The sequence below is a fragment of the Vanacampus margaritifer genome, chromosome 4, assembly GCF_051991255.1.
Source record: "Vanacampus margaritifer isolate UIUO_Vmar chromosome 4, RoL_Vmar_1.0, whole genome shotgun sequence".
Taxonomy (NCBI): Eukaryota; Metazoa; Chordata; class Actinopteri; order Syngnathiformes; family Syngnathidae; genus Vanacampus; species Vanacampus margaritifer.
In genome coordinates, this window is record NC_135435.1 from 20,189,421 (window position 1) to 20,213,528 (window position 24,108).

Consider the following 24,108-nt stretch of genomic DNA (forward strand, 5'->3'; position numbering starts at 1 on the left):
GACCAAACCCGAGTTTATATACACAATATGATGTTGTTGTTTTTTTACTGTCCCCTTTACCTTATTTAGCTATTCCATACAAGTAGGTTTCGTAATGATGTCACCAATTGTTAGTTTAAGCCACCAGTGTCCAAACTATGGCCCGGGTGCCATTTTTAAGCAGCCCATAGCATAAGCTAAAAATGACATCTGACAGTAATAAATGTTTTCTATACTGTAGAGCTTTTCTGCATATGCAAATGAACTATTTACAATTAAAAAAAGTAACCGCATTTATTTTCATAAAACTGTAGTGAATAAAGATCATTAATTTTTACAAGCAAAAATTGTTTCGTCTCATTTAATGCTTTATGTCAAGGTCTAAATTGTGCAAATATCACATAAATGATTCACAATTAACTTTTTTAAGAATGGTCATCTTACAATAGATTGTACCTGTTGTTCTGAATGTAGAGATGGGTTTTGCTGCTATTCAGTGCAGGGGCTGATATTTTCTGGTGGGTTGCAGGGTCTCGACCACCCCAAAATCTTGTAAAATCCTAAACTAGTTTCCTTATAGAAAATTGTTCAGACAGCAGTTTTTCAAAAACTCTTTAATATATGAATATGAATGCTAACTCACTAGAGAGAGAGAGAGATGGGGAAAATTAATGAAATTAAAAAATGACTGCTATATAGTCAAGTCCAAATCAAAAAGCATCCTCAAATCATGCTGCTTGATATTGTCTGGTCTGATTTAGTATGTACTTGTTACCTGCTGTACCTTCAAATGATGCCGCAGATCCCCAATGGAAACAGAGGAGTTGCTGCTGGTTTTCATCTGGTCTAGTGGACCACTCGAGTTTTTCGATGCCAGCCCCTCCTTGCAGCCCTTCACCAACTACCAATACAGGCTTCGTGCCCACAACTCTAAAGGATCAGTTCTGAGCCAGCGGACGATAGCTCGGACTCTGTCAGCTGAGCCAAAAGATATGACCCTCCCCACTGCCACACCCACTGGTGAGTTGTATGAAACTTTTTAATTGACACTGTTTGATTTTGCATGTGATGAGTCCTGTATGTGGTGCACAGGTGCATACTCTATCCATCTGAAATGGAGTGGACCAAAAAAGCCCAACGGTGTCATTTCTCACTATAAACTACTTTACAAGAAGCACCAGCTGGACCCGACATTCAACTCACCTGCAGTGATTGCACTCACTGTGGAGGTAAAAGTGCACACGCACACATTGACACTCACAAATGCTTTCTTTTAAACACTCAATACCGAAAGTACTGTAGACTATGTCAAATGTACACATGACTAGGTACATTAATGAAAAGACTATATGAACGTATTAACTTTGTGCACGTGTACCTAATAACAATTCATGTTTGTGTGTACGTACCAGATGACAAGGTCTAAATCAAAAAGCCCCCAAATAGTTGTTAGAAGAATACATAATGAAGGTATTTATACAGGAGGTGAGAAGGAGAAGAGGAACAATGTCAGTCTAGAAGTAAAAGAGGCGTGTAGGAGCGAGAGAGGGGTGAGGCAGGGTGATAGATCAACGGAAAGAGGCGAGAGAGTGAATGGAGGAGAAAAGAGATACAAGTACAGATCTATATTCTGTCCAAACGCGTGGCCTCTTCTCCCTTGGTGACCTTTGGCTTGTCACTCATAATTAATACAAGATGTAAATGGAGACCTTTCACCTTCTCATTGATATGGAACACTCTGTTTGTGTGTGTGTGTGTGTGTGTGTGTGTGTGGGCGGGAGGCTCATTGACATGGCATAGACTTATTTTGGTGGCAGTCATTTGTCACGCACCTGCCTTCGACGCAGATGCTCTGCTTTTGCACAAACACACAGAGAGAGAGTGGCAATAAGAAATGTACGCAAAGTAGATTAAGCGGGGATTTTAACATATTTTATTTACTTGCTTATGGAGTGGCATTCAAGACTGATGGGAAGTTTTAGGATGTTAGGAGTTTATGAGGAGATTTGTGTTTTCAAGAAACATGGCCGCCAAACTGATATGGTAGTATTTAATAATGTAACTTTCTATTCATACCTCAATTTGTTGTGAGCGTGTGTACTTGCACACAAGCGTCCATTTCAAGCCGTGTGTATTCGTGTGTGTATTGATCTCGAGCTGTGTTGGGAACTTTGCTCTGTGCCAGCCCGGCTGATTAATGGGGTCGTCATGGCAATCGGACGGAATGAGGGTACGGAGCGCAGGCGGCCTGCTTTGCTAGACCCCGACACGCTGTTTGGCACTGTCTCACACACACACAGGCACATGCGTGCACTCTCACAACACACATTTTCTCTTGCAACTCAGTGACAGACGTGTTAGTCACTCGGACATGGCTGTCGGCCTTATTTTCTTGCATTCTGGCTCCATTTTTTTTCTTTACTCTCTTACGTAATTCCTATTTAATATCTGCTTTTTTTCACCAATGAGGGAGTTATGGTTTACCTGTTATTTAGCAGGATTACACAAAAACAAGTCAAGCAATAATTTGTATTCACTTTTACAAATTTGAGAGGCTTTTTTACATGAATGTTGGCAAAAGGATTGCTTATGAATTCAGGAGACATGTTGACATGACAGGACTTACCTCAACTGGCTTCTCGCAATGTGAAGAAGCAGTCATCTTCCCAATCTTGTTTCCATATCATGTCAAATCAAGCTGTCACGACCTGTCCCAAAGTGAAAGCTAGGCTCAGGAACAACAACTCAGCATATTTAATGGCTGCCTAGCGGGTCCGAAGAGACGCACAGGCTTGGGTTTGTTCAGCCTTGGCGGAGGTCTAGGCTCTACTGCGTGCCATTCTGCTTCTTCCCAAGCTTTTCTCCCTCCTTTTTACTGTATAGTTAATTTCCACACTAGACCGATTCTCATTACTCAGGTTTATTTTTGCTTGATCACCACATTCTGAGAGTGGACTTTAGAGGACAAAAGTCGCACATTTGTTTAGTGGAACTCGCTTCAGGCCCCACATTGCCCTCACTGTCTCTCTTCATTTTCCTTCTCTGCCTGTCGACTTTTTCTTTTGCCGTCACTACATTGATCACATTTCTTTTTCCTCCTTCCTTCCAGCTCTGCCACCTTCTCATTTCTGTCCTTTTGGCTCTGTCGTTCCCTTCCTTTATCTCCTCTTTACTGTCCCGTCCTTTATATCCCTCCCTCCCTCCCTCCCTCGGCTCCTCCAGATGTTTCACTCCGGCCCTCGGGACCCCTGGGGAAAGGAGACCATGTGTGTGTGTGTATGTGTGAATTTGCGCTCACTTTCCTGTGGATTAACTCCATGCGGTTATGGTTGTGCATGGATTACATCTTTTTTTGCATGTGTTTGTGCATCAGCATGTGAATGTGTCTCTCTCTCGATGTGTGCCATATTAATACATGCCATTGATCAGAGCAGGACCCCTGACAGTCATCATCCCTGAGAACCATCTGGCCGACGCCTGACGCTCCCTCACCCAAACACAAGCTGACACCCTATTAATCTGCTAGCGGCATGCATACATACATACATACATACATACAGACGTGTGTTTGTGTGTCCGTGGAAGACATTGTTTAATGTGGATGTTAGAGATTAAGTGCAAGTGTATTATGCGCTTACATTTTCGCCATGCACCTGCCTTTGCGCGCGCGCGCGTGCGTCCGTCCGTCCGTCCGTGTATGCTCCCCGTGCACACACATGCATACGTGCACACACACACACACACATCATCCGCCAACAACAGCCGGTGCGGAAGGGAGCTGAAGGGTGCTTGGAAATTAAGGTTATTACACAAATTGAGCCATATGGTCTAAATATTTCAGAGCTGAAATTTACTAGGCAATAAAAATGGCCCCTACCTCGGTAATGGTGTAAATTACAGCTTAACCACCAGCGCTAATGATGTCCTTCTGTACGCCCCGTAACCAACCGTACATGAAGGACACATTGTTTAAAAAACACCCCAGGAAAGGCAGCGGAGAGAGAGGGAAAGAGGGAGGGATGGGAAAGGGGCAGGAAGGAAGTGGTGATGTCAGGAGGGAAGGAAGAGGTGAGGAGAGCAGGAAAGAAATGAAAGTGGCAATGGAAGTGGAATTAGGAAAGAAAAGAGGAAGAGATTGATGGAGGGAGCCGAGTCAGAGAGAGAGCAAGCAGCATGTTTACAATCTGTTAGTTTACCATTAAGGGCCCATCAGAGAGCACGGGCCAGCCAGCCAACTGTGTTTCAAGCCAACATGAGCTTTCAGATATGGCACGTGTGCACTTAATCATACACACTTGGAAGATGTGGAATATGTGGCAGCTAAACAAATGATAGCTGTAAACATATGCCATAACCTGAGTACAAGCACACAGGATGGGATTACTTAAGCATGGCAAATGCTACTCTTTGTGTCGATATGAACGTGACCATGTGGATGAATTGGGTGTATCGCTTAGTTTTAACATAGCATAAAGATGGGGTAGTGAGTATCGGCCGATTATGGCCCTTGAAACATCGGCCAAAAATCATCAGCCAAACTCAAACCATTCAGAGCAGTAACCTGTACACAAGCAATACTGATATTATTTACTACACATAATTCTATACCATCAATTTGTATCCTCAAACGTATATCATGAAATTTGTTAAGGTGGCCCTGTCATTTAAAACCAAGTCCAAATATTTTTTTACAAGCAATGCTTGGATGAGCAATGTAAGTTGTGTAAGGAATTTACCTATTTTACTATTTTACTCACAACCTAAAGTCAGATAGTTTAACACATTAAGGCCGGGAGCGCATGACCACACTTCTACCGTTAAACTCGGGAGCGCTCCAGCACGCTTCTCCCTTTAAAGCCGTGAGAGTGGATACGTCGTTTTGTTTTGTTTTGACCAAATATTGGTCTCTTGGCCAATGAAATGCATCAGAATATGCACGAGAGTGTGACGTGGGCCTCGTAGCATATCTTGGAATTTTATTTGCGCATTCATGGCAGACGCAGATTTGCAGGAGTTATGAAATAAATGACGTGATTGACGACGGCGCGGGAGGAATTCAAATCAGTGTAACGACTCAACAGTGGCATATAGTTAAGAAATATGTTAGTAGATGATTGATTGATTGAAATTGAAATTGTTTATTTCGAATATTTCAACATTATTTCAATACATGAATAGGCGATAATAATCAAAGAAAGAAAAGAAAAATCTAAAGAAAACAGGCAATAGAAAAGAAAACAATCAATGAATATTCGAAAATGTGTGAGAAGAAGTAAAACTTATTTACTCCCACCCCTTCTCCTTAAGTAAAGAACAATGAGGATATTGAAAATTTTGACGGCTTTGTAACAGAATGGACGATGAACAATTACCACTCGATTCCCCGCTCCAGGTTTGAAGGTAAATATACCCGCAGATGCAACACGGTTGTTTGTTAGTTTAAAAAATATATATATATTGAAAGTTTATAATAATAAATTGGGTTTGTGTGAATGCCACAGGTGTGAGCTCTTCAGGAGCTGAGATATCAATTATTTAGTAGGCATTGACAATATTGTTGAATATCCAGGAAAACTTCAGGTTTTCGGGGGTGACTCAAAAGTCACCCATATGTTTTAGAGGCATGTTTTGGCAGGCGCTTTAGGCCTTAATGGGTTAAACAAATAAAAAACAGAGTGCAACATAAATCAAACACAAATGTGTTGAATATAACACATATTCAACTACTTTGTATTTCATCGTTTTTATATATAGGGAGTCCTCGAGTTATGTCATACGCGACATACGTCGTTTTGACTTAGCAGCGCCCGTGCCGTGGCACCTTCTTTTTTGTTATTTCCCACAGTAATCACGCCATTTTAAAGTTGTGTTGTTGTCATCACACACGTCACATTTCCGTGTTTAAGTTTCCATTAGCTCCGCTTTGCCGTCCGTCAGCAATGAATGTCTGTGCGGAAACACAAAGTATTGGTTCCGGCATCTTCCACCTCGCGCAAATGTTTATTATTATTATTATTATTATTATTATTATTACTGTACAAAGAATTTTGATGTACATTTCGACTTTGACGGTGAAATCTTACTTGAGTCAAAATTTGGGTTACATCGCCAGTGTAGGAACGAAACTCGTCCATAAGTCCCTGTAAAGTATTTATTTTTGTTGATTTTATTATGTTCAATCTCACTTTTAATATATGAGTTATATTAATTGGCTGGTTAATCAGTATTCTGTATTTTACCTACCAAAAATAGTCATCTGCCTTAAAAAAAGAAAATAAATCCATGTCAATCACACCCTAGTAGTGAGTTGTAACTAGTTACTTTGGTTAGACATAGATGAAAAAGGCAAGGGTTAACCATCAGTTACCTTCCATTCATTGTTTTAAGTGCCTACAGAAATGTTCACTTGTTGTGTTTAACCCTCTAAGCCGCTGCTGATACGGGTGTCCGTTGAGGTGCAGAAGCATGCAGGCTAGCTTCGGGAATAAGAATGACCAAGCTTTGCCCTTGCTTTACTTTTTTTAACAAGCCACAGGCAGGAAGGAGTGGAGAGAAGAGGTGGCACGGCGAGAGAGGAGAGCGATGAGGAGGATGAAGACAGGTGAAGAGAGAAGAAGGGATAAGAGGTCTTGCACACAGAGTTCATTAGGGCCTCCGGCCTATCAGACCCCTTCGTTAGAGGTCTTCAACTGTGATTGGAGGGCTCTCAACGTTTTGCATAAGCAGACAAATAATCAGGCTGCTGCTCTTCGCTGCAATCTCCATCTTCTTATGTTTTCTCCAACTCCTCCTTCTGCAGCCATGCATTTCCATCTGGCGTTTCTATACCTCACTTCCAAATAATAGTTGTTATGTCTTTCTCCTCTTCCATACCGCTCGCACTCATGCGAGTGATAATTTCTTAAGAGAGGTTTTATACGGCTTCTTCCTCCAGTTCGCCCGCTCTCGCTTACTCCCAGTAATAACAGGTTGTGTGTTATTGTGTCTTTTGTGAAGAGCCGACACCAGCCAGTGAGCTGCCCCTCCACTTGTCCTAATGGCAGCCACAATATGATGGTCATCACTTCAAAGTGTGAGAGCGTGTTTGTTTTTTTGAAGAAGCTCCTACTTCTGGAGGAATCTTCCTTGTCTCGCAGAGGGAAACATGAAGACAGACGGTCTTTGTTTTTGTACATGGTGCTATACATGACTGGTTAGTTCATTTGTTTTATGTCTAGCCAAGTAGTTGAGGATAAGTGGTTGAGAAAATGGATGGATGGAAATTAGTGGTAATACCCTAATGGTTAGAAACCTTTTTGCATTAGATTAGAGTTGCCATGATGTGTAATTGTAGTCCCTGTGAAGAAACAAGACTATGACCAATATTTGGCCAGTCAAAATCCACAACCAATCAATTCCATGGATTTTGAATGATATCGAGCACAATATGTTTGAAGTAGTTGGCGTCTAAAGAATTTTGGAGTCTTGCATGATGCAAGTAAAGCTACCCAATTGTGTTAGATGTGCTCATTATCACTTTGCAGATTTTTGTAGTTCAATCATATGAGTAATTTAGATTTCAGAACTTGCGTTCACATTTTCTTATGTTATAGGTTCAGGTTATAAGAAATGTTAAGGACAACCCTAAACCTGTCATATTCCTACTTTTGTTCTTATTGCCATTGGTTGGAAATGAAAATGGAATTTTTTTTACTTCAAAACATTTTACTTCAGTCTTCTTCAATAATCACAATTTTTCACTCCAACAAGTACAAAATGATTAACTTTGTGTGTGAGTTGTGTATCATTTTGTGTGTGCGCGCGCGTGTGTGTGTGTGTGTGTGTGTGTGTGTGTGTGTGTGTGTGTGTGTGTGTATGTGTGGCTTTTTGTGGCATCAGTACTCGCCCATAAGAACATAAAAACCGACATGCACATCTACGATGACACTCACCGTGATTTTGCTACTTTATTATCAAGATGTTAAGACTGGCAGAATGTTAGAATGAATCATTTTCTGCACAAAGTCCGTGTTTTATAATGCTGACGTTTCCAACCTGGGAATATTTGGTTTTGAAATTTGAATAAATCCAAAGCCCAACATCATTACAGAGCCTTCTACTATGCGACTTAGTGGAAAACCATCCCTCATATCTTACCAGACTTGCTTTGACTGGTCTTTAACCACATGTCAAAAGCAAACAGGCACAGTCAGAATAGCATGTACATTCTGAATATGGTGTTCCCGAGGTCGGGAGCCGCCAAAGCTAATCATGGCTGTCGGTGTGAAGTGGGTACGCCTGGTCCAGACCCCTGCAGCCCCTCGCTACCTCCATGCTGGCCACCAACACAACACATGCCTAATGGCACTCTTTGGGTCTGGTCGTCGTGTGTGTGTGTGTGTGTCACAGTTTGTCTAACTCACACTGACTAGTGGGGACACCCATGCAGGGCATTTGCAAACATACATGGGGCAATTGTTCCAGCAACATCGAATTAGGCATGCACAAATAAATGTACACACATACACACACGTTGTGGAAGGCTTGCCAGCTTGGCATGGGGCACGAAAGAGCAGCATGCAGTGCTCTGGCTCACCTCGGAAACCTCCAAAAACAATTACAGCTCACCCAGCACCGCTCAGGCCACAGCTTGTACTAATAGACCCGACTCCAGGACACGGTTGAATTCAAGTCCAACGTGATCCGTGCCTGCGCTTTGCCACAAAGACGACGAAGCGCGACACATGAGAAGAGGCGGGCCAGCGTGGTGCTTTGTTATCTCCCCGGGACTTAATATAATGGAGCAGGGAGGGCAGAGGTGGCCTGTGGAGCAGGACATACCCGAGGCCCACCGGTTGGTCCGCATTCACCATTCATTAGACACGGCTCTCTCATGTATGATCACTTGACTGCTACCTGTGCACGCGTGTCAGGGAAAGAGACAAAGAGAGCGTGCACATGTGAGCGCGTGGCCATATGCTAATGTTGCTCCGTCCCCGTGTCTCTGCAGGACCCAGTGCTGGGGCTTTTGTGAGATAATCAGCATAATTCTTTTGACAAATACACATGGTTACTCTTAATTAGTATCACACACTGGTCCCCCCGGCTGCACTATGCCTCTCCACCTGAATATCATACACACACACACGCAGACATGTGCACTTTTGGAGACAAATGCAAAAACAAGATGCATGCAGATTGTGGCTTGTTAGACTGTACATGTACACACATTTATTTAAAAGTTTTATATTAAGACACAATGATCTTCTTGTTATGCGCCATCATTCTATGTTCTCTCGTTTACAGTTTATCCTCTCTCTCTCTCTCTCTCTCATTCACTCTCTCACTCACACACATTGGTCATGATTAACTGGGGGTTGTGGTCATTCCCACATGCATGTGCGTTTGCACATTGATTTTAGGTTAACCTGAACCGTTCTTTTCATATCTCACACCAAAGGGAGTCCAGTTTTTTTTCACATTGGCCTGCGACCTTTGATTAGAATTACCATAACTGTAACTCACTATACATGTGATTATATAGCTTGCTAATGCTAGTAAACCTCTACGGTTGGCCGTACTCCATTTGGTCCGAAGCACAAATTCTCATTCAAAATAACGGAAATAGAGTCCCAGGCAAGATTATTATCAAGGAAAAGTATCGAGATAAATACAACTTAATTAAAATTGGAGGGAAAAAAAAAATTCTGTTAAAGGATCTTCGTGCAGTTTTGTTACTTTTTTTTTTACTCGCAACTGCCACCTCTGTCCCAAAGCGTAACTGCAGCATCTGTGTCAGGCTCGTTCATGGTGCACGTGTGAGCACGATCTTAAGTGCACGCCACATGTCCGATATTCATGACGTCACCTTCCACAACTCCACCTCTCCCCAAACAAACTGTGGAGTGTGAGGGTTTGCACACTTGGGAAGATAAAAGCTGATAGGTGCAGTCAGAGTAAAACTGTCAGGGCTCTTCGTACTCATCTGGGCATTGGTGGAGCATGCATGATGTAGAAAAAGTTTTAACATTACCTTTTTAAACGGCACAATGCATCTTTAAAGTAACATACAATATGCTCTTTAAAAAAATAACTAAAACTACATCTTGATATTTTAAAACTATAATTATAGTGAAAATGTATTTTGTTTTCATCTTTGTCACTTAACATCATGCATGAGGTTCCAGGGATCATCTTAAATGTGTTTATTTTGGTATTGCTCTATGTCTGTACAGAAGAAGGAAGGTTAAGGGTCATTTAACAATTGTAGCTTATTCCACAATACTTAGCGATAATTTTTTCAACTTGCACTCAACAAAAACTACATACTATATTTAAAAGCAAACTAAAGCTAACACTAAAATGTATTTAAAGCGAAGCATTTAAAAAATAAAAATAAAAAAAAACTTGCTCTAAAATCTAGCGATGTTCAATACCACTTTTTTCATACCAGTACCAGTACGAATAATCAACTCCAGTAGTCATCGATACCGATACCAAGCACTGATACCACTTTTCCACATGTAAAATTTCCCCCCAAAAAACAAAGAGATCCTTTTAAAGAAAGACCCATATATCCAATCACAGCATTTTTTCTTAAAATTGCAAGAAATTAATGATTATTTTCTATTGTTCTCAAATCTAATTTGTAGTTTCTGATCGTAAAATAACCACAAGAGCAGCTAATACTGGCCGTCGCGATGGTGATACCTTGAAACAAGGCCTGATATTGGCCCGATTCATACCTGGTATGAGTACTTGCCCATCCCTAGATGTGAATCATAAACTGCCAATATGCATATTGAATTTAAAAAAAAAAAAAACGAGGATTGCCCCCAAGAGAAAAATGTTTAATATTCAAAAAATATTTGCATAAACTGCCAATCATGTGTGCAAGAACATGTTTCATGGCAAACTTGCTTCCACTGAGAAAAACACAAATAGGTGAATTTGTGAAGAGCGAATGGCTAACAAATGAGCATTTACTATAGCACTATAACATGTTTACACAACAGCAAACTGCAAATTGCATACATGCAGCACTATATTAAATCTGTAACGAGGTGAACCTCATTTGTATTGTCCTTCACAGCACAGTTCCGTTCGTCATCAGCTTATTTTCTGTTGCGCACCTCCAACTTTGTGTTACCTCATCTTGTTGATTTCTTCAAGTGTTTGCGTCCGTGTGCGTTAGGGACAAATTGTTATGAAGGGGGCTGTTAATGGAATGTAATAGTAGTGTGCTTCCGTGTTAAAGCGTTTGATTACAGCCTGCTCGTGTGTGCGTGAGCAGTTAGCGGGCTGATGTGCTCAATTTCCCCGCGCGTGCGTGCGCGCGAGGAGGCCGTTAATGCGGTGCGTTTCGGCGATAAAGTGTTTGAATGTATTGCCATCTAGAGGCGTGTAGCAGAGTCTCTGTGCTCCTATAAAAGCTGCCAGCGCCAGATGCTGCTATTGACAATGTGCATATGTTAAGCGCTTTATAGGCCACATGCCTCACATATTTCACTGGCTTTTAAGGTGGAGAGATCTCTCATTCGCGCTCACTTAATCTGTCTCTCCCTTTTGTAACATCTATCTCTCTCTCACCTCTTATCGGCTCACTCGTTCGGCCTCCCTCCCGCCGTCTGTCGCTCCACTTTTTATTTGCTTCACCTGTTATTTACCTACTCACCTATTACCTTTTTTTCCATCACTCTTGCCTAATTCCCTGCCCTCTATATCATTACTTATGTACTTTGTTTTATTTGTCTTTTCATGTCCCTCCCTCTCTCTTTCCGCTGTGTGATTTGCAGGAGGATTTAGCTTGCGTCGAGGGGTGTCCAGGGACTTATTAATCCTATTTCGCTGCGTATGACAAACATGCTGGCTGGTAGACATGGAGACAGTCAAGACATGCATTGGGCTCATTGTTCAGGCACTTCATCCTCGGTGCCACGCCACGCTGATTTGTCTGGGTTCTCCTTTGATTCCGTTCCATTTGAATCCCTCGCCACATAGAATTGGCCTAACGGTTAATCTCTTTATGTGGGTGCCTGAGGAGAGAGTTGTTTGTTGTTGTCTTTTTTTAATTACAGATTGAACATGTGAAAAATAATTTCTCTTGAACACGTGTACAGAAGTTGCTTTCGATCTCACGTTTAAGTGTTGCCATCTCATCCCGCTTCAGACAACAGTGCATCCCTTATCAATTAGTAAATGATGTTACATACACACTGTCGCAGTGAGTGCCAGCTTTTGGGGCTGGGTCCCGTTGCCTAAAGCTACTGGCAGGCACACTGTGTCTCTGTTTGTTTGAGAGAGAGGATGCACGTGTGATACAAACACTCAGCAGGCTTTGAACGCAGCCTTAAGGGACGGCCGTCTGCCAGTCTGCCGCTGCCACTTCCTCCTCGTTCAGTATGTTGTAATGTCGATATCGCAAATCCCCATAACACATTATTTTAGCTTGTCATTGTTGTTTCAGTCTTTCCTTGTTGTGGAAAAATATTTACACTTTGTTTGCATGACTATGACAGTCTGCTTATGTTTTTTCATCTTCAGGGTTTAGCCCTCGAATCAACCATCTTTGGCCTTGAGCCCTACAGCCAGTATAGTCTACAAGTGGAAGCTGTAAATGAAGCAGGTTTGTGACTTTAAAATTGTTGAAAACTAGGAGTGTCAAAATTAGTGCAATAATTTTGAGTTAAAGTTCCTTTAACGCCACTATTTAAAAATAATAATAATAATTTTTACGTGCAATTAATGGCTGCCCCTTACTTGGAAAGCCTGTACTGGTGGGAATCCCAGTTGCAATGCAGCAGACACATCAACATGAAAATTTAGCAGTACCGGTAATACATTTAATAATAATGCATATATCTGTGGAGACTGGGTCAAGTTATATTTTACAGTTTTAAAAATGTGCAGAATTTCACAAATTATTTCATGTTAAAAATTAGATAGCTCTTAATATGAAAAGAAAAATGCACTGAGCAGTCACCAATGAAATGAAATTCTGCCATCTAGTGGCAGAAAATAACCTCAACACAAATCAATATCACACTCAATTTTATGACTTATGAAATTACTGTATCAATAACTAAAAGATGCAGCCATAAACATTTTTTCCACTTTTATATTAACAAGAGTATGAAAACTTAAAAAAGATCAAAATTTATTGTACATTTTATTGTACATTTAGAACAAATGTAAAATTTGTGTTTAATCGTGAGTTAACTAATTAAGGCATGCCTGACACCCCTACTAAAAACATCTCATTCACTTATTTTTAAGTTTTTTTGTTTTTTTTTAACCCTTCAGGCAGTGTGTCAAGTCAATGGGTTGGCACAAGGACCCTGGAGGCATCTCCGGCTGGACTGGCTAACTTCAGTGTGGAACATAAAGAGCAGGGCAGGTCATTGCTGCTCAACTGGGATCCACCGAGTTCTCCAAATGGAGTCATCACGGTATATACAGCAAAATAAGAGACAACCAAATTGTGTAAATCTAACAAATGTTTTTTATAAATATAGTTATAGTTAACACTGATTTTGTGCCAGAGAATAAGATGAATTAAAAGACAATTTATGGATGGATGATTGAGCCAAACTTCTAAATCTATGGCAGCAAACTCATTGGCTTGCACCAATTGGGCCTTCGTCTGTTTTTTGCCATGCCTACACAACTGGCCATTATTGTTTTCCCCAATCTGTTTGATAAACCTCCCCGCTTTCTCTTCTCTATCAGATGTACAATTTGTACAGCGAGGGCAACCTGGAGTTCAGCGGGCTGTCACTCAACTTCCTGTTTCGGCGCTTGGACCCTTGGACTGCGTACACTCTCACTCTTGAAGCTTGCACGTCAGCAGGGTGCGCGCGTAGCCCCCCTCAGCACGTCGCCACTGCTGCCGCTGCACCTTCTTCGCAGCCCCCTCCCGCACCTCTTTCTGTCGGTTCAGACCACGTGTGGCTCACCTGGGGCCCCCCCGCTCAGCCGAATGGGCCCATCGGCGAGTATTATTTACTGGGAAGAAGTGCGGATCAGGTGGGGTGGGGAAGAAGTAGAGAGGAAGATGTTCAAAGAGAGAAAGTATGTGGAAATATGCTACATGGTTTATTTACTTTTTTACCAACTTGTCATTTACCATCTTTGTCAAACCACCCACATTGTCACAAACAGGTTCTGTTCCGAGAGTCATCCCCACAAGAAAATGACACTTTCTCCTACACAGTGACTGGGTTGCGTCCTTGGACTCAATATGAGTTTGCCGTTCGTTCTCACAACCCCGCCGGCCACACCCAAAGCTCCTGGTTAACCGTGACGACCAGGCAGGCCCCACCTCGCGGCCTAGCCCCACCCACTGTAACTCACCTTCAGGGTCGACCTAGTGAAGTTTTGGTGTCATGGACTCCTCCTCTGGAACCCAACGGCGTGCTCCAGTCTTACAGGATCCAGAGAAACAATATCAGCTTCTCCTTCAGTTTCGACCCAACAGTGCTCAGCTACACCGATGAGGATCTTCTTCCTTTTGCAAGCTATAGGTGAGGTTTGTTTGGAAGAAGTTTGACAGTAATAAAAAAAAAAGATACCCTAAATCAAAATGGAAAAATATTTATTTTCGTATCCTCTCTTCTAGCTATTCAGTCATAGCCTGCACATCTGAGGACTGCATTACAAGCCCTTACACTAATATTACCACCTTAGAAGCTCCCCCCAGCACTGTGCAACCTCCCACAGTGAATTTGGTCACATCCAGCAGTATGGACATTTCCTGGACTAAACCAGCCACCCAGAATGGGGAGGTGACTGAATATGTACTCGAGGTGAACAGTGAAGAGACTTATCGTGGTAGAGAACTGAAGACTGTTCTGGTACACCTTCATCCTCACACGTCCTACCAGCTTGTGCTGTTGGCGTGTACCAATGGTGGATGCACTGCCAGTGCAACAACATCCACTGTGACAGAGGAAGCTTCTCCTCTAAATATGGTCGTCCCCACTCTAAAGGTACGTTAAGTGTGTAAAGCTGGTATGTACAGCCGAATAGTTTTCATGAACTTTCCTACTTAAGGTCACTGGTCCCGAGTCAGTGGAAGTAAGCTGGGGACCACCACAGAATCCCAATGGCGTCATCACAGGCTACGAACTCCGCAGAGATGGCCAAGTAATCTACGTGGGGCCGGAGACTCATTACCACGACTTCACTCTGTTGCCCAGTGTGGAGTACAGCTACTTTGTCAGGGCCAACAACAGCCGAGGAGCGGTGAGCAGCGCCGCGGCCTCAGCCAAGACTCACCCAGCGGCCCCATCGGGTGTCGGACCCCCTTTGTTGTCACCTCTGGGACCCAATCAGGTTAGGTCAAACTCACTGTTTCAGTGGCCGCTATGTTAGGTGCACCTTAACTCATTCACTCCCAGCAATTTTCACTGAAGCAACCCCCTTCGCTCCTGGCTGTTTTATTGGATTTTGACTGATTTTGCAAGGCCCACAGAATATTGTGTTGTATTGCTATAAAAACATGGAACCTACCAAAAGAAAGATTAGAGTCTCTTCTTTCATCAGGAAAAAAAGGATATTTCTATCTGTTTCCATTTTGCAGCAATTAGCATTAGAATATAGCTAAGTTTCATCATTATTCACAAATCTGTTTAAAACTGTGGGGAAAACAGCTTGTTGCAACTGGTTGATCTCTTATACTCTGCTGCCACTTGCTGGCCATTTTTGTAATAACTTGCTTCAACTGTTTTCTTCAGTTCAGAAGCTGCATCAAACAAAGACTTCTGTATGCTCTATCATAATTTTTTTTTTTTTTTTACATCTTTGGGACACTGCTAATATTTAAACTAGAACGTATTAATACGTTTTGGGGAGCAAATAAGTTCACAGTCTGATGTCATCCAGTACGAGAGCTGCCTCAAAAATTCTATTTCCACAAAGAAAATTCTTATATTATTATTTTCAGGAATTGGCTTGTGGAACTGCGCTGCAATTGCATTGGGCCTCGTTTGCTGATGTTCCGAATCTAGTGGCCAGCGAGTTTATCCTTCTGTTTAATAGTCCTTCTCAGAGTGTTGACCTGTGTTTTCATACCCTGTCTAGGTGAAAGTGGAGTGGAATATTCCCGGCCGGCCTAATGGAGATATTATTAGTTACACAATATATCACAGAGAGCCCATACAGCTGAGTATGAAGAGCACTGTGTACACTCCAAAGGACGCCATCTTCTCCAAGAGACACACCACTCTACAGGAGCTCGCTCCCTACCGCAGGTTTTTGCGCAATTGTTTCTTATTTTACTAAGATACTCCTAGGGAATTGAAACAGGTTAATTGCGTATTTCCAAATGAACTTCACACATGATGTGTGTCTTTTTGGTGTCTTGCTGTCTTGCATTTCTTTACAACAGGTCCTACGCTTTAGTTGCTTTAGTTATGGCTCCCCACAGTATAACAAAAGTTAAACTGAGAATTCCATGGAGCAGAATGCCCTTCACGATATTGGGTACCAAATTGAAATTATTCATGCAGAATAGTATGTGGACCATACAGAACTGCTGAATCAAGCTTAATTTTTTTTTTATTAACACCTTCCTAGTTTTGTTGGATTTTATAGCCGTTCTCCAATAAAATATTGCATTTAATGTTGCAATATATACTCTGAGCACAACATTAGGCTCACACGTAAAGTGCTTTTCCAAACGTGTCATTGTTGTAGTTTGCAGTGGTGTAGAACAAAACTGCATCATACTGACAGATGTTTTTATATTTTGGTTACCTTATTTAAGTACAGTCATACTTGTACAAAAAATGTGCACTTCAACCACAATTATGAACATTCATACCACAAGTGTCCATCAAATCTGACCATTATTATCTCTGATAAGGCAAAATATCTAATACACACAAATGAGTGATTGCTGCATGTTTAATTACATGCAGGTATGAAGTGAGGGTGGAGGCATGCACGCAGCTGGGCTGCTCCTCCAGTGACTGGTCATCAGTCCTCACGCCGGAGGCTCCCCCCGCTGGACAGACGGCGCCACTGTTAGACCTGCAACCCGACACCCACACGGGTCTGCAGACTACCTTCCTGCTTACCTGGTCCCCTCCAGCTCAGCCAAACGGGAGGAGCCCACGATACGAGGTGTACCGCAGACTGGAGCCCACCACGGATGAACTCAGAAATGACGCGGCAACACTTGTCTACAATTACTCATCGACAAATTGCAAGGATGAAGGGCTCCTGCCATTTACCACTTATGAGTATCAGGTATATTGCACTATATTTGCACACACATACAAATATGTAGTTACCCACAACATTGATTTCCAACAACTGTGCCACAGCACATTAGGCCTGTGTGATAATTTCATCGGTATCTGTGCTTAAAAGCGAAGCGTGGAGAGTCTTTGATTCCAAAAAAACACAAGTGGAGTCAAGGATTGGGGCGATCATCGCCAACAGTCTCTCAAATATCTACAATCTTGGCTTTATTTCTCCCTCGTTTTTTCTTTTTATATTATTATAGTATAATATAAATGACAGCAGCTAGGGCAATTCGCTTCTTTCTTGAAAATCAATGACATGTTGTTTGTGGTTCAATACAAAAGTACAGTAAGTACTTTGTATATGTGGTACCTGAAAATGTTATTTTTTTCGTGATTGTCTATTTCAGTCTCATTCAGCCACATCGCTTGGTGTGCAGTAGGAAATTATCAAATTTCACTTAATTGGTCCAAACGTTCAAATTTACTACAAATATCAGTCCTTTGTTCAGCTATTTGTGCCAGTGACAGATGAAATTTAGGTGCTATTCCACTAGATGGCAAAATCTACCATATACCATCTGCCTGCTGCCATTCATACAACAGAATAATTACTTTGTGTTCAACTTATGTAAACAGGCTCAGATATCACACTTTGTAAGACAAAATCATTTTAGTTTGATGTACTGTAAAATCCAGTGAATAGCACTAACTTTAAAAAAAAAAAAATCAAAAATTGAGGGGGGCTTAGTAAGAAACGTTTTTTTTTTTGTTTTTTGTTTTTTTGTTTTTTTTTTTTTTTTTTTTTTGGACATTCACCAGTACCTAGGCAATAGGAGTTGTTAAGAAAAAATATAATCACAGATTAATAGCGCATTTCATCCACAACGTAACTCAATATACTATTGCTTCACATACTGTAGCAAATGCAGTGTTAAAGAGATTTAAAAGCAAAGTAAAGAAATACAAAAAATGCAAACATTTCTAAAAGAGTGCAAGAACGACAAAAATTTTAACTTTGATTTAAAAGCATTGACACTATTAGTATGCTTTCAATCTTTATTCATTCATATTATCCTCCCTGATAATAAAGGATATGCTTTTAAGGGTGATTTTGGCGGGGGTGTATAAACACATTATTAATGGGATTTTTCTGTACTTTTTGTGTTCTTTATTTTGGTTTTCCATAAAATTTTTCTAATTCCGAACGTGTATGGCTTGGCTCAATAAAAGTTTGGAAACACTGATCCACACACATGCAAGAGCCAAGTATTCAGACAGGTGGTAAATAGAGGGCTCCATATCGGGCCTGTTGTGTTGCGCGTTGATATGTTAATTGACAGGCAAGCCCTTTGGAAGCAACAATAACATTAGCATCCCCGCCTGTCAGACGTACGAGCCGAGGCCAGAGAGCCTGTGTAATTGATTGAGTTTGCCTGATTGTGGTGCCGTTTTTATTTACGAGGGTCCTAATTTATGACAGGAGGAAGGAGGGGGAGGGGAGGAGCTTTGGAAGATGACGGGCAGGCAACGGCGCCATTAATCACGGCGCCCTCAGAGCACCCCACTTCCTGATTACCGGCCAGCCAATCGAATTAGCCGTTAGTCCCCTTGGTAACAGTGCTTGTATTGGAAAGACCTTTTAATGGTGACCGCTACATGTCCCCTGGGGATTTTCCAACGGGGGGGACGATGTGTTGCTATGTTTGTGTTGTCCGTGGTCACATGCGCTCACAGAGGTGAACGCGTGTGTGTGACGTTACGCACGCCATAAATCACTTTTCGATGTTACATTTCTTCATTCGCAGACAGCGAGTTATCATCTGTATCGCAATGAGTCAATTGTCGCCACTTCAACGTTGCCGTGTTTACTGGCGGCAGGTTACCGTCTCTGTCTTGGTGTCTCAGTTGTACACAAGGACGATACGTCAGCTCAGTTCGGCCCTGCCAGAGAGAGAAATCATATTAGGCTAATTACACTGGGTCATAAGCTCCTATTGACAGTTTTATGCGTCGTTTTAATTACTGCCCACTTTCACACAACTTAGCCCCTTCACCCCAACTAGATGCACCCGCCAAGTCGCTCTGCCGGCCTATCAGAGCACTTGCACGGCGCCGGCGGTCCAACGGGCCAATAAAAGCACTCAAATTCAGCCGGGAAGTTCCCTGTAGTCGTTTGTTGCCATGGCGGCAAACGGGGTGTATTTTTATTTTGTGTCTCACAAGCCAAATGCTGGCCCAATAGGAGAGGAGAGAACAAGAGAGGAGTGGAAGCAGTAACAAGTCCGTTTATGATTTAAGGACCACGAGATGGATCAAGGTGAATGTGATCTCGCGCGCTTCACGCTGCAACTTTTTCCTCGCCGCTAAGTCTGCGTGACAGCAACTTTTTAAATCACTTTTTGCAACGCAAGACGTTTTGACTGTGTTGCTGCCTTGTTCGGAGCATTGTTGTTGCTGGGCAAACTATGAAAGCACTTTGATTTGCTGGCCATTTCAGAAGAAGATCCAAGTTTAAAAAAGTGCAGTGAAGTCATTTCATGGATAGAATCCGAAGAAGTGTTGATAATAACTACACGTCAGATCAGACGCAACACAGCCTAGAAATGTCTCATTAAAAAAATAAAATCAAATATGTTATAAAGATTTATCAACGTTATACTGAAGCCTGAATAACTAAAAATATGTTTCAGTGACAAATGGGGAAAAGTTGTTGTCATGCTTTATCACACCCCAAGGTAACTGCTGCACTGTTGTCTTTATATTTTAAAAGTAGAATTGTACTTTTAAATACTGAGCAAATGTCAAAAGTGCTTTCCATCCCCTTAAAAAAATTGAGAAGTGCAATGTAATTATAAACGGCTACAGTTAAGCGCATTTTTAAATGAAAAGCCCATTTAAAAGACTGCAATACACTTTAATGGAGAAGGGAGTGGATCCTTATGGAGAACCTGGGAGCAGAATCACACAACACACCAGATCCCAATTTAAATTTTATGACATTTTATATTCAGTATGATATCCCTACTGGGCGTTCATAACCAAATGTGTCTCATTTTGAGTTTATATCAGATTCCAAGGTTAATGCCTGTCTGCAATTATAGTTTCACCGCCATCTAACAGCTACAATGACTTTAGTTCATTTACGTTTATACTGTGATTTAAAATGGTGGATTTTTTTTTGTTATGATTTCCCTTCCCGATGTTTGATATCAATCATAAAATTGACATGAAAAGCAATCTTATATATGGGGGGCATAATTCTGAGTGTACAAGTTGTTTGTACCCAATATTTTGACCACTCTTCCTCCTCCTCCTCTCACTTCTCAGTCCATCTGTGCTGTCACTTAGATCAATCACTCTGATTGATCACACCCTAATTGACTATTATTGAGGTTAATTCAACTCTTAACATGTTGCGCGTGCCCAGACACACACACACACACACACACACACACACGCCCAAATCTGTCCGTCTCTGGCTACAAACAACTCACACGCACACATACACACTTTGAACAAGTCAGCTCAGACCCATCCATCTGCCTGGTGCACTACTTCTGACAGGCTACAGATGACTTACACATGCAAATCTCCACCCTGCGTGACCCTGCGCTGTGTACACCCCCTAATTATAGCCAACACAAGCACACAAATAAGATTACTGTGTGTGTGTGAATGTGTGTGTGCGCATGTGTGAGTGTGTGTGACTAACTCCTTGATGAAGGTGAAAAGTAATTGTCATGCAGATATGTTAGCATGGTGAAAAGGTTTCGCTCTCACGCCCGATGCTAGTTTTGATGGATGATCCGATACATTGACTTCTATCCGGTTGCATGTGGCCCTAATTAACAGACACTTTCATTAAGAGCCGATAACATGCATCTGAAATTCTAATGCGTTGTTGACCGGCAGCTGTGGGCAGTCAACTCGGCCGGCCGTTCCGCCAGTCCCTGGGTCGGCGGGAGAACCGGCCCCGCCCCGCCCGAGGGTGTCGCTCCGCCCACTTTACGGCACGTCTCGGCAACCACGGCCGTGGTGGAAATGCGTCGTCCGGCCCAGCCCAATGGCGTCGTCAGCCTTTACCGCGTGTTCTCGCTGGACCGTAACGACCACGTCACTCTGGTAAAGGATGAACTACTCTCACTCCTCTACTTTCTTCTTTAGCAGTCTGAAACACTAAAGTGGAATGAACACAAACTCTGTTCTGCTTTTTTCCACAGCTCTCAGAGGGAACATCCCATCAACAGACACTTCATGGTTTACTACCTTACACCCAGTACAGGGTCGGAGTGGAGGCCTGCACCTGTTATCAGGTAATAACATGGAACATGGAACATGGGAGTAAGGCCTTTAAAACACTAACCAAAATTTTCTGAAAGTTTTCATCAAGTATCAGTGTTAGTCAAACCATGATTTTGCATAATTGGAATAGCACTTCACCCTCACAGTTTTCAGCTTTGGATTTCAAATCTCATGAAGGCGAGACTTTCACGTGTGGAGTTTGTATGTTCTCCCAGTGCTTGGGTGGGTTTTCTCCAGATACTGAAGATTCCTACCACATTCCAAAAATGTGCATATTCGGTTCAAGACTCTCCATTGTCCGTAGGTGAGAAAAGGGGTCAATGGATAGAAATATCTTGCAAGATAATGCAAAATCTGATTGATGATCATTTTGCTCATATGTAATTCCTCTGTCCACAACATGGTCCGACATTACTCATTTTTTTACTTTACAAGATCAACTCGCGGGCCGGATTAAACCCTGTTGTGGGCCTGATCTGGCCCGCGGGCCATATGTTGGACATCCCTGACATAGGTAGTATCCAGTTTTTATTTTCAAGATTCAAGATGCTTGTCATAGCATCACCTTCCTAAAATAATGGCCTAAGTCTTTTTTTTTCTTCAGAAAACTAAAAAAAAAACTGAACTAAAAACTGATTATATTGTCTTTATTAATTATTTAATTAAAAAAATGAATAATCTGTTTAATTAAGGATGTAGCTGATTTTCGCATCATGACAAAATTTGTAATATAAAAACATAATGTTTGCCTTTTTTTTATTTATTTTTTTTCTCATTGTAAAAACAAAACTGTGGCGCAATAACTTTAGGGGGGAAAAAAACATAACTGTCAAAAATTATTTGTAAATTTGAAATTGAAATGGAAATTGACCAAATTTGGACATAGGAGGTTTGCGCTCGACAGTGATGACATACACTTGTGACGGTAGTGCTGTAGCCAGGGACCCGTGGTTGAGCTACACACCCTAGCCGCGCCCCCAGCCCGCCAGCCGCCTCCTCGTCCCGTTACGCTAACCTCACGCTCTGCTCAGCTGGCTTGGTTTGAGCCTTTGGAACCCAATGGAATCATCGAGAGGTGAGAACGTAAACTGCACTTTTGAAAGCAAGCTACAGCTCAGGAATCAACATCAATGATGTCATCTCTCTGTCTCTCCGCTTACGTCACATGTATGCAGCTGCGAGCTCCATCGTAGAACAGCCTGCCCGCAGCCCCCCCAGCCTGTTAACCCCCCTTGTGTTACTGGCCCAGCAGACATCAAGTTCTTTGGAAAGAGGCGCAGCTGCAATGTGACAGGTTACTATGCTGATTTGAAGTTATCCTATTGTTGCACTCAGTATGGCAATATATTATATATATCACCTAATATTGTGGCCAATCTGTGTATATTACAGTTTTAGTGTACACTTTTAGTGGTAAGATTGTTGGAAGTAGATGTTAAGAACTATTCGTTCATACAATATTATGTACTGTTAACCTGTTTGTGCAGGTCTTCAGCCATATTCTGCCTATGAGCTTCGAGTAGCCTGCTTTAACAACATGGGCAGCACCGCCTCCAACTGGACCACCGTCATCACACTCAGTGAAGGTTTGACATTTCTTTGCACACTCACTTCACCTAATTTCCTTAATCGATTCGATTTCGTTTCACAAGAGTTCAGTTCAAATCGATTTAGATTATTATTATTTTTCCCGATTCGATTCACTCCAATCTGATAATGATTAATTATGGAACATCGATTCTTCTTAAATATCAAGGACATGATAAAAAGTCCACAAACATTACATTTCAAAATACATTTTGTTGAGGCAATAACTGGTTAAAATTATTTAGTTTGTTAATGAAAGTAACACATTATTCAGTAAGTGTTACACAAACATTAACATGATGACTGGTTGATAACAGGATGAGATGAAAATATTTTAATACTTCAATTTCAATAATTGGAAATATAAATTAAAAAGATTGTTTTGTCTTAAAGTGCAATAAGTCATGTTTTTTTATAAATGCAAGAACAACTTAAATTCAAATGAAGAGTAAATTAAAAAAAACTGTAAGATGCAAAAAAAATTTGCCTTTATAATTCTATTTTCTTGTAAATTTATGGAATATATATATATATATATATAATATTTAAATATGATAAATAAATTATATATGAATATGTATTTTAATTTATTATTATTAGTATTATTTATTTAATTATTTATTATGAATGTATTTATTTATTTATTAATCAATATCAGGCCCGATAAAGAAAATCGATTCGGTATGGATTATTTGATTTATTTTTTTATTTTTTTTTAACCCAGCCCTAGTGTTTATGTAAAAGCAACCGAGTCATGTCTCTTTCCAGCTCCACAGTATGTGTCGCCCATGTCAGTGGGCAGCAACCTGACGGTCATTTGGCTTGACTGGACCGGCTCCTTCTCCCCGAACGACTACCTGAGGGAGTTTACGGTGACAGAGAGCCAGCTCAGGATCTACAGTGGCTTCCACAGTTACCTCCATGTTCCACGCACATCACAAAAAAGTGAGGGCACTTTCACATATACGGTGTAAACAAACAATATAATGAGATCCAATAATACAAGAGATTT

The 24,108-nt window shown here is 41.5% G+C and overlaps 1 protein-coding gene across 2 annotated transcripts in view; it reads left to right on the forward strand.

The window, feature by feature from the left end:
* ush2a (Usher syndrome 2A (autosomal recessive, mild)) overlaps positions 1-24,108 on the forward strand; it is a 167,481-nt gene that overhangs the window by 138,102 nt on the left and 5,271 nt on the right. For both annotated transcript variants that reach the window (XM_077563122.1, XM_077563121.1), the window contains exons 73-88: positions 782-999; positions 1,072-1,208; positions 12,502-12,583; positions 13,261-13,406; positions 13,687-14,028; positions 14,119-14,480; positions 14,576-14,945; positions 15,010-15,291; positions 16,039-16,208; positions 16,878-17,208; positions 21,120-21,329; positions 21,428-21,520; positions 22,439-22,584; positions 22,685-22,803; positions 22,997-23,095; positions 23,865-24,041. In XM_077563122.1, coding sequence (XP_077419248.1) covers positions 782-999; positions 1,072-1,208; positions 12,502-12,583; positions 13,261-13,406; positions 13,687-14,028; positions 14,119-14,480; positions 14,576-14,945; positions 15,010-15,291; positions 16,039-16,208; positions 16,878-17,208; positions 21,120-21,329; positions 21,428-21,520; positions 22,439-22,584; positions 22,685-22,803; positions 22,997-23,095; positions 23,865-24,041 — 3,284 coding nt within the window. The remainder of the gene's footprint in view (positions 1-781; positions 1,000-1,071; positions 1,209-12,501; positions 12,584-13,260; positions 13,407-13,686; positions 14,029-14,118; positions 14,481-14,575; positions 14,946-15,009; positions 15,292-16,038; positions 16,209-16,877; positions 17,209-21,119; positions 21,330-21,427; positions 21,521-22,438; positions 22,585-22,684; positions 22,804-22,996; positions 23,096-23,864; positions 24,042-24,108) is intronic.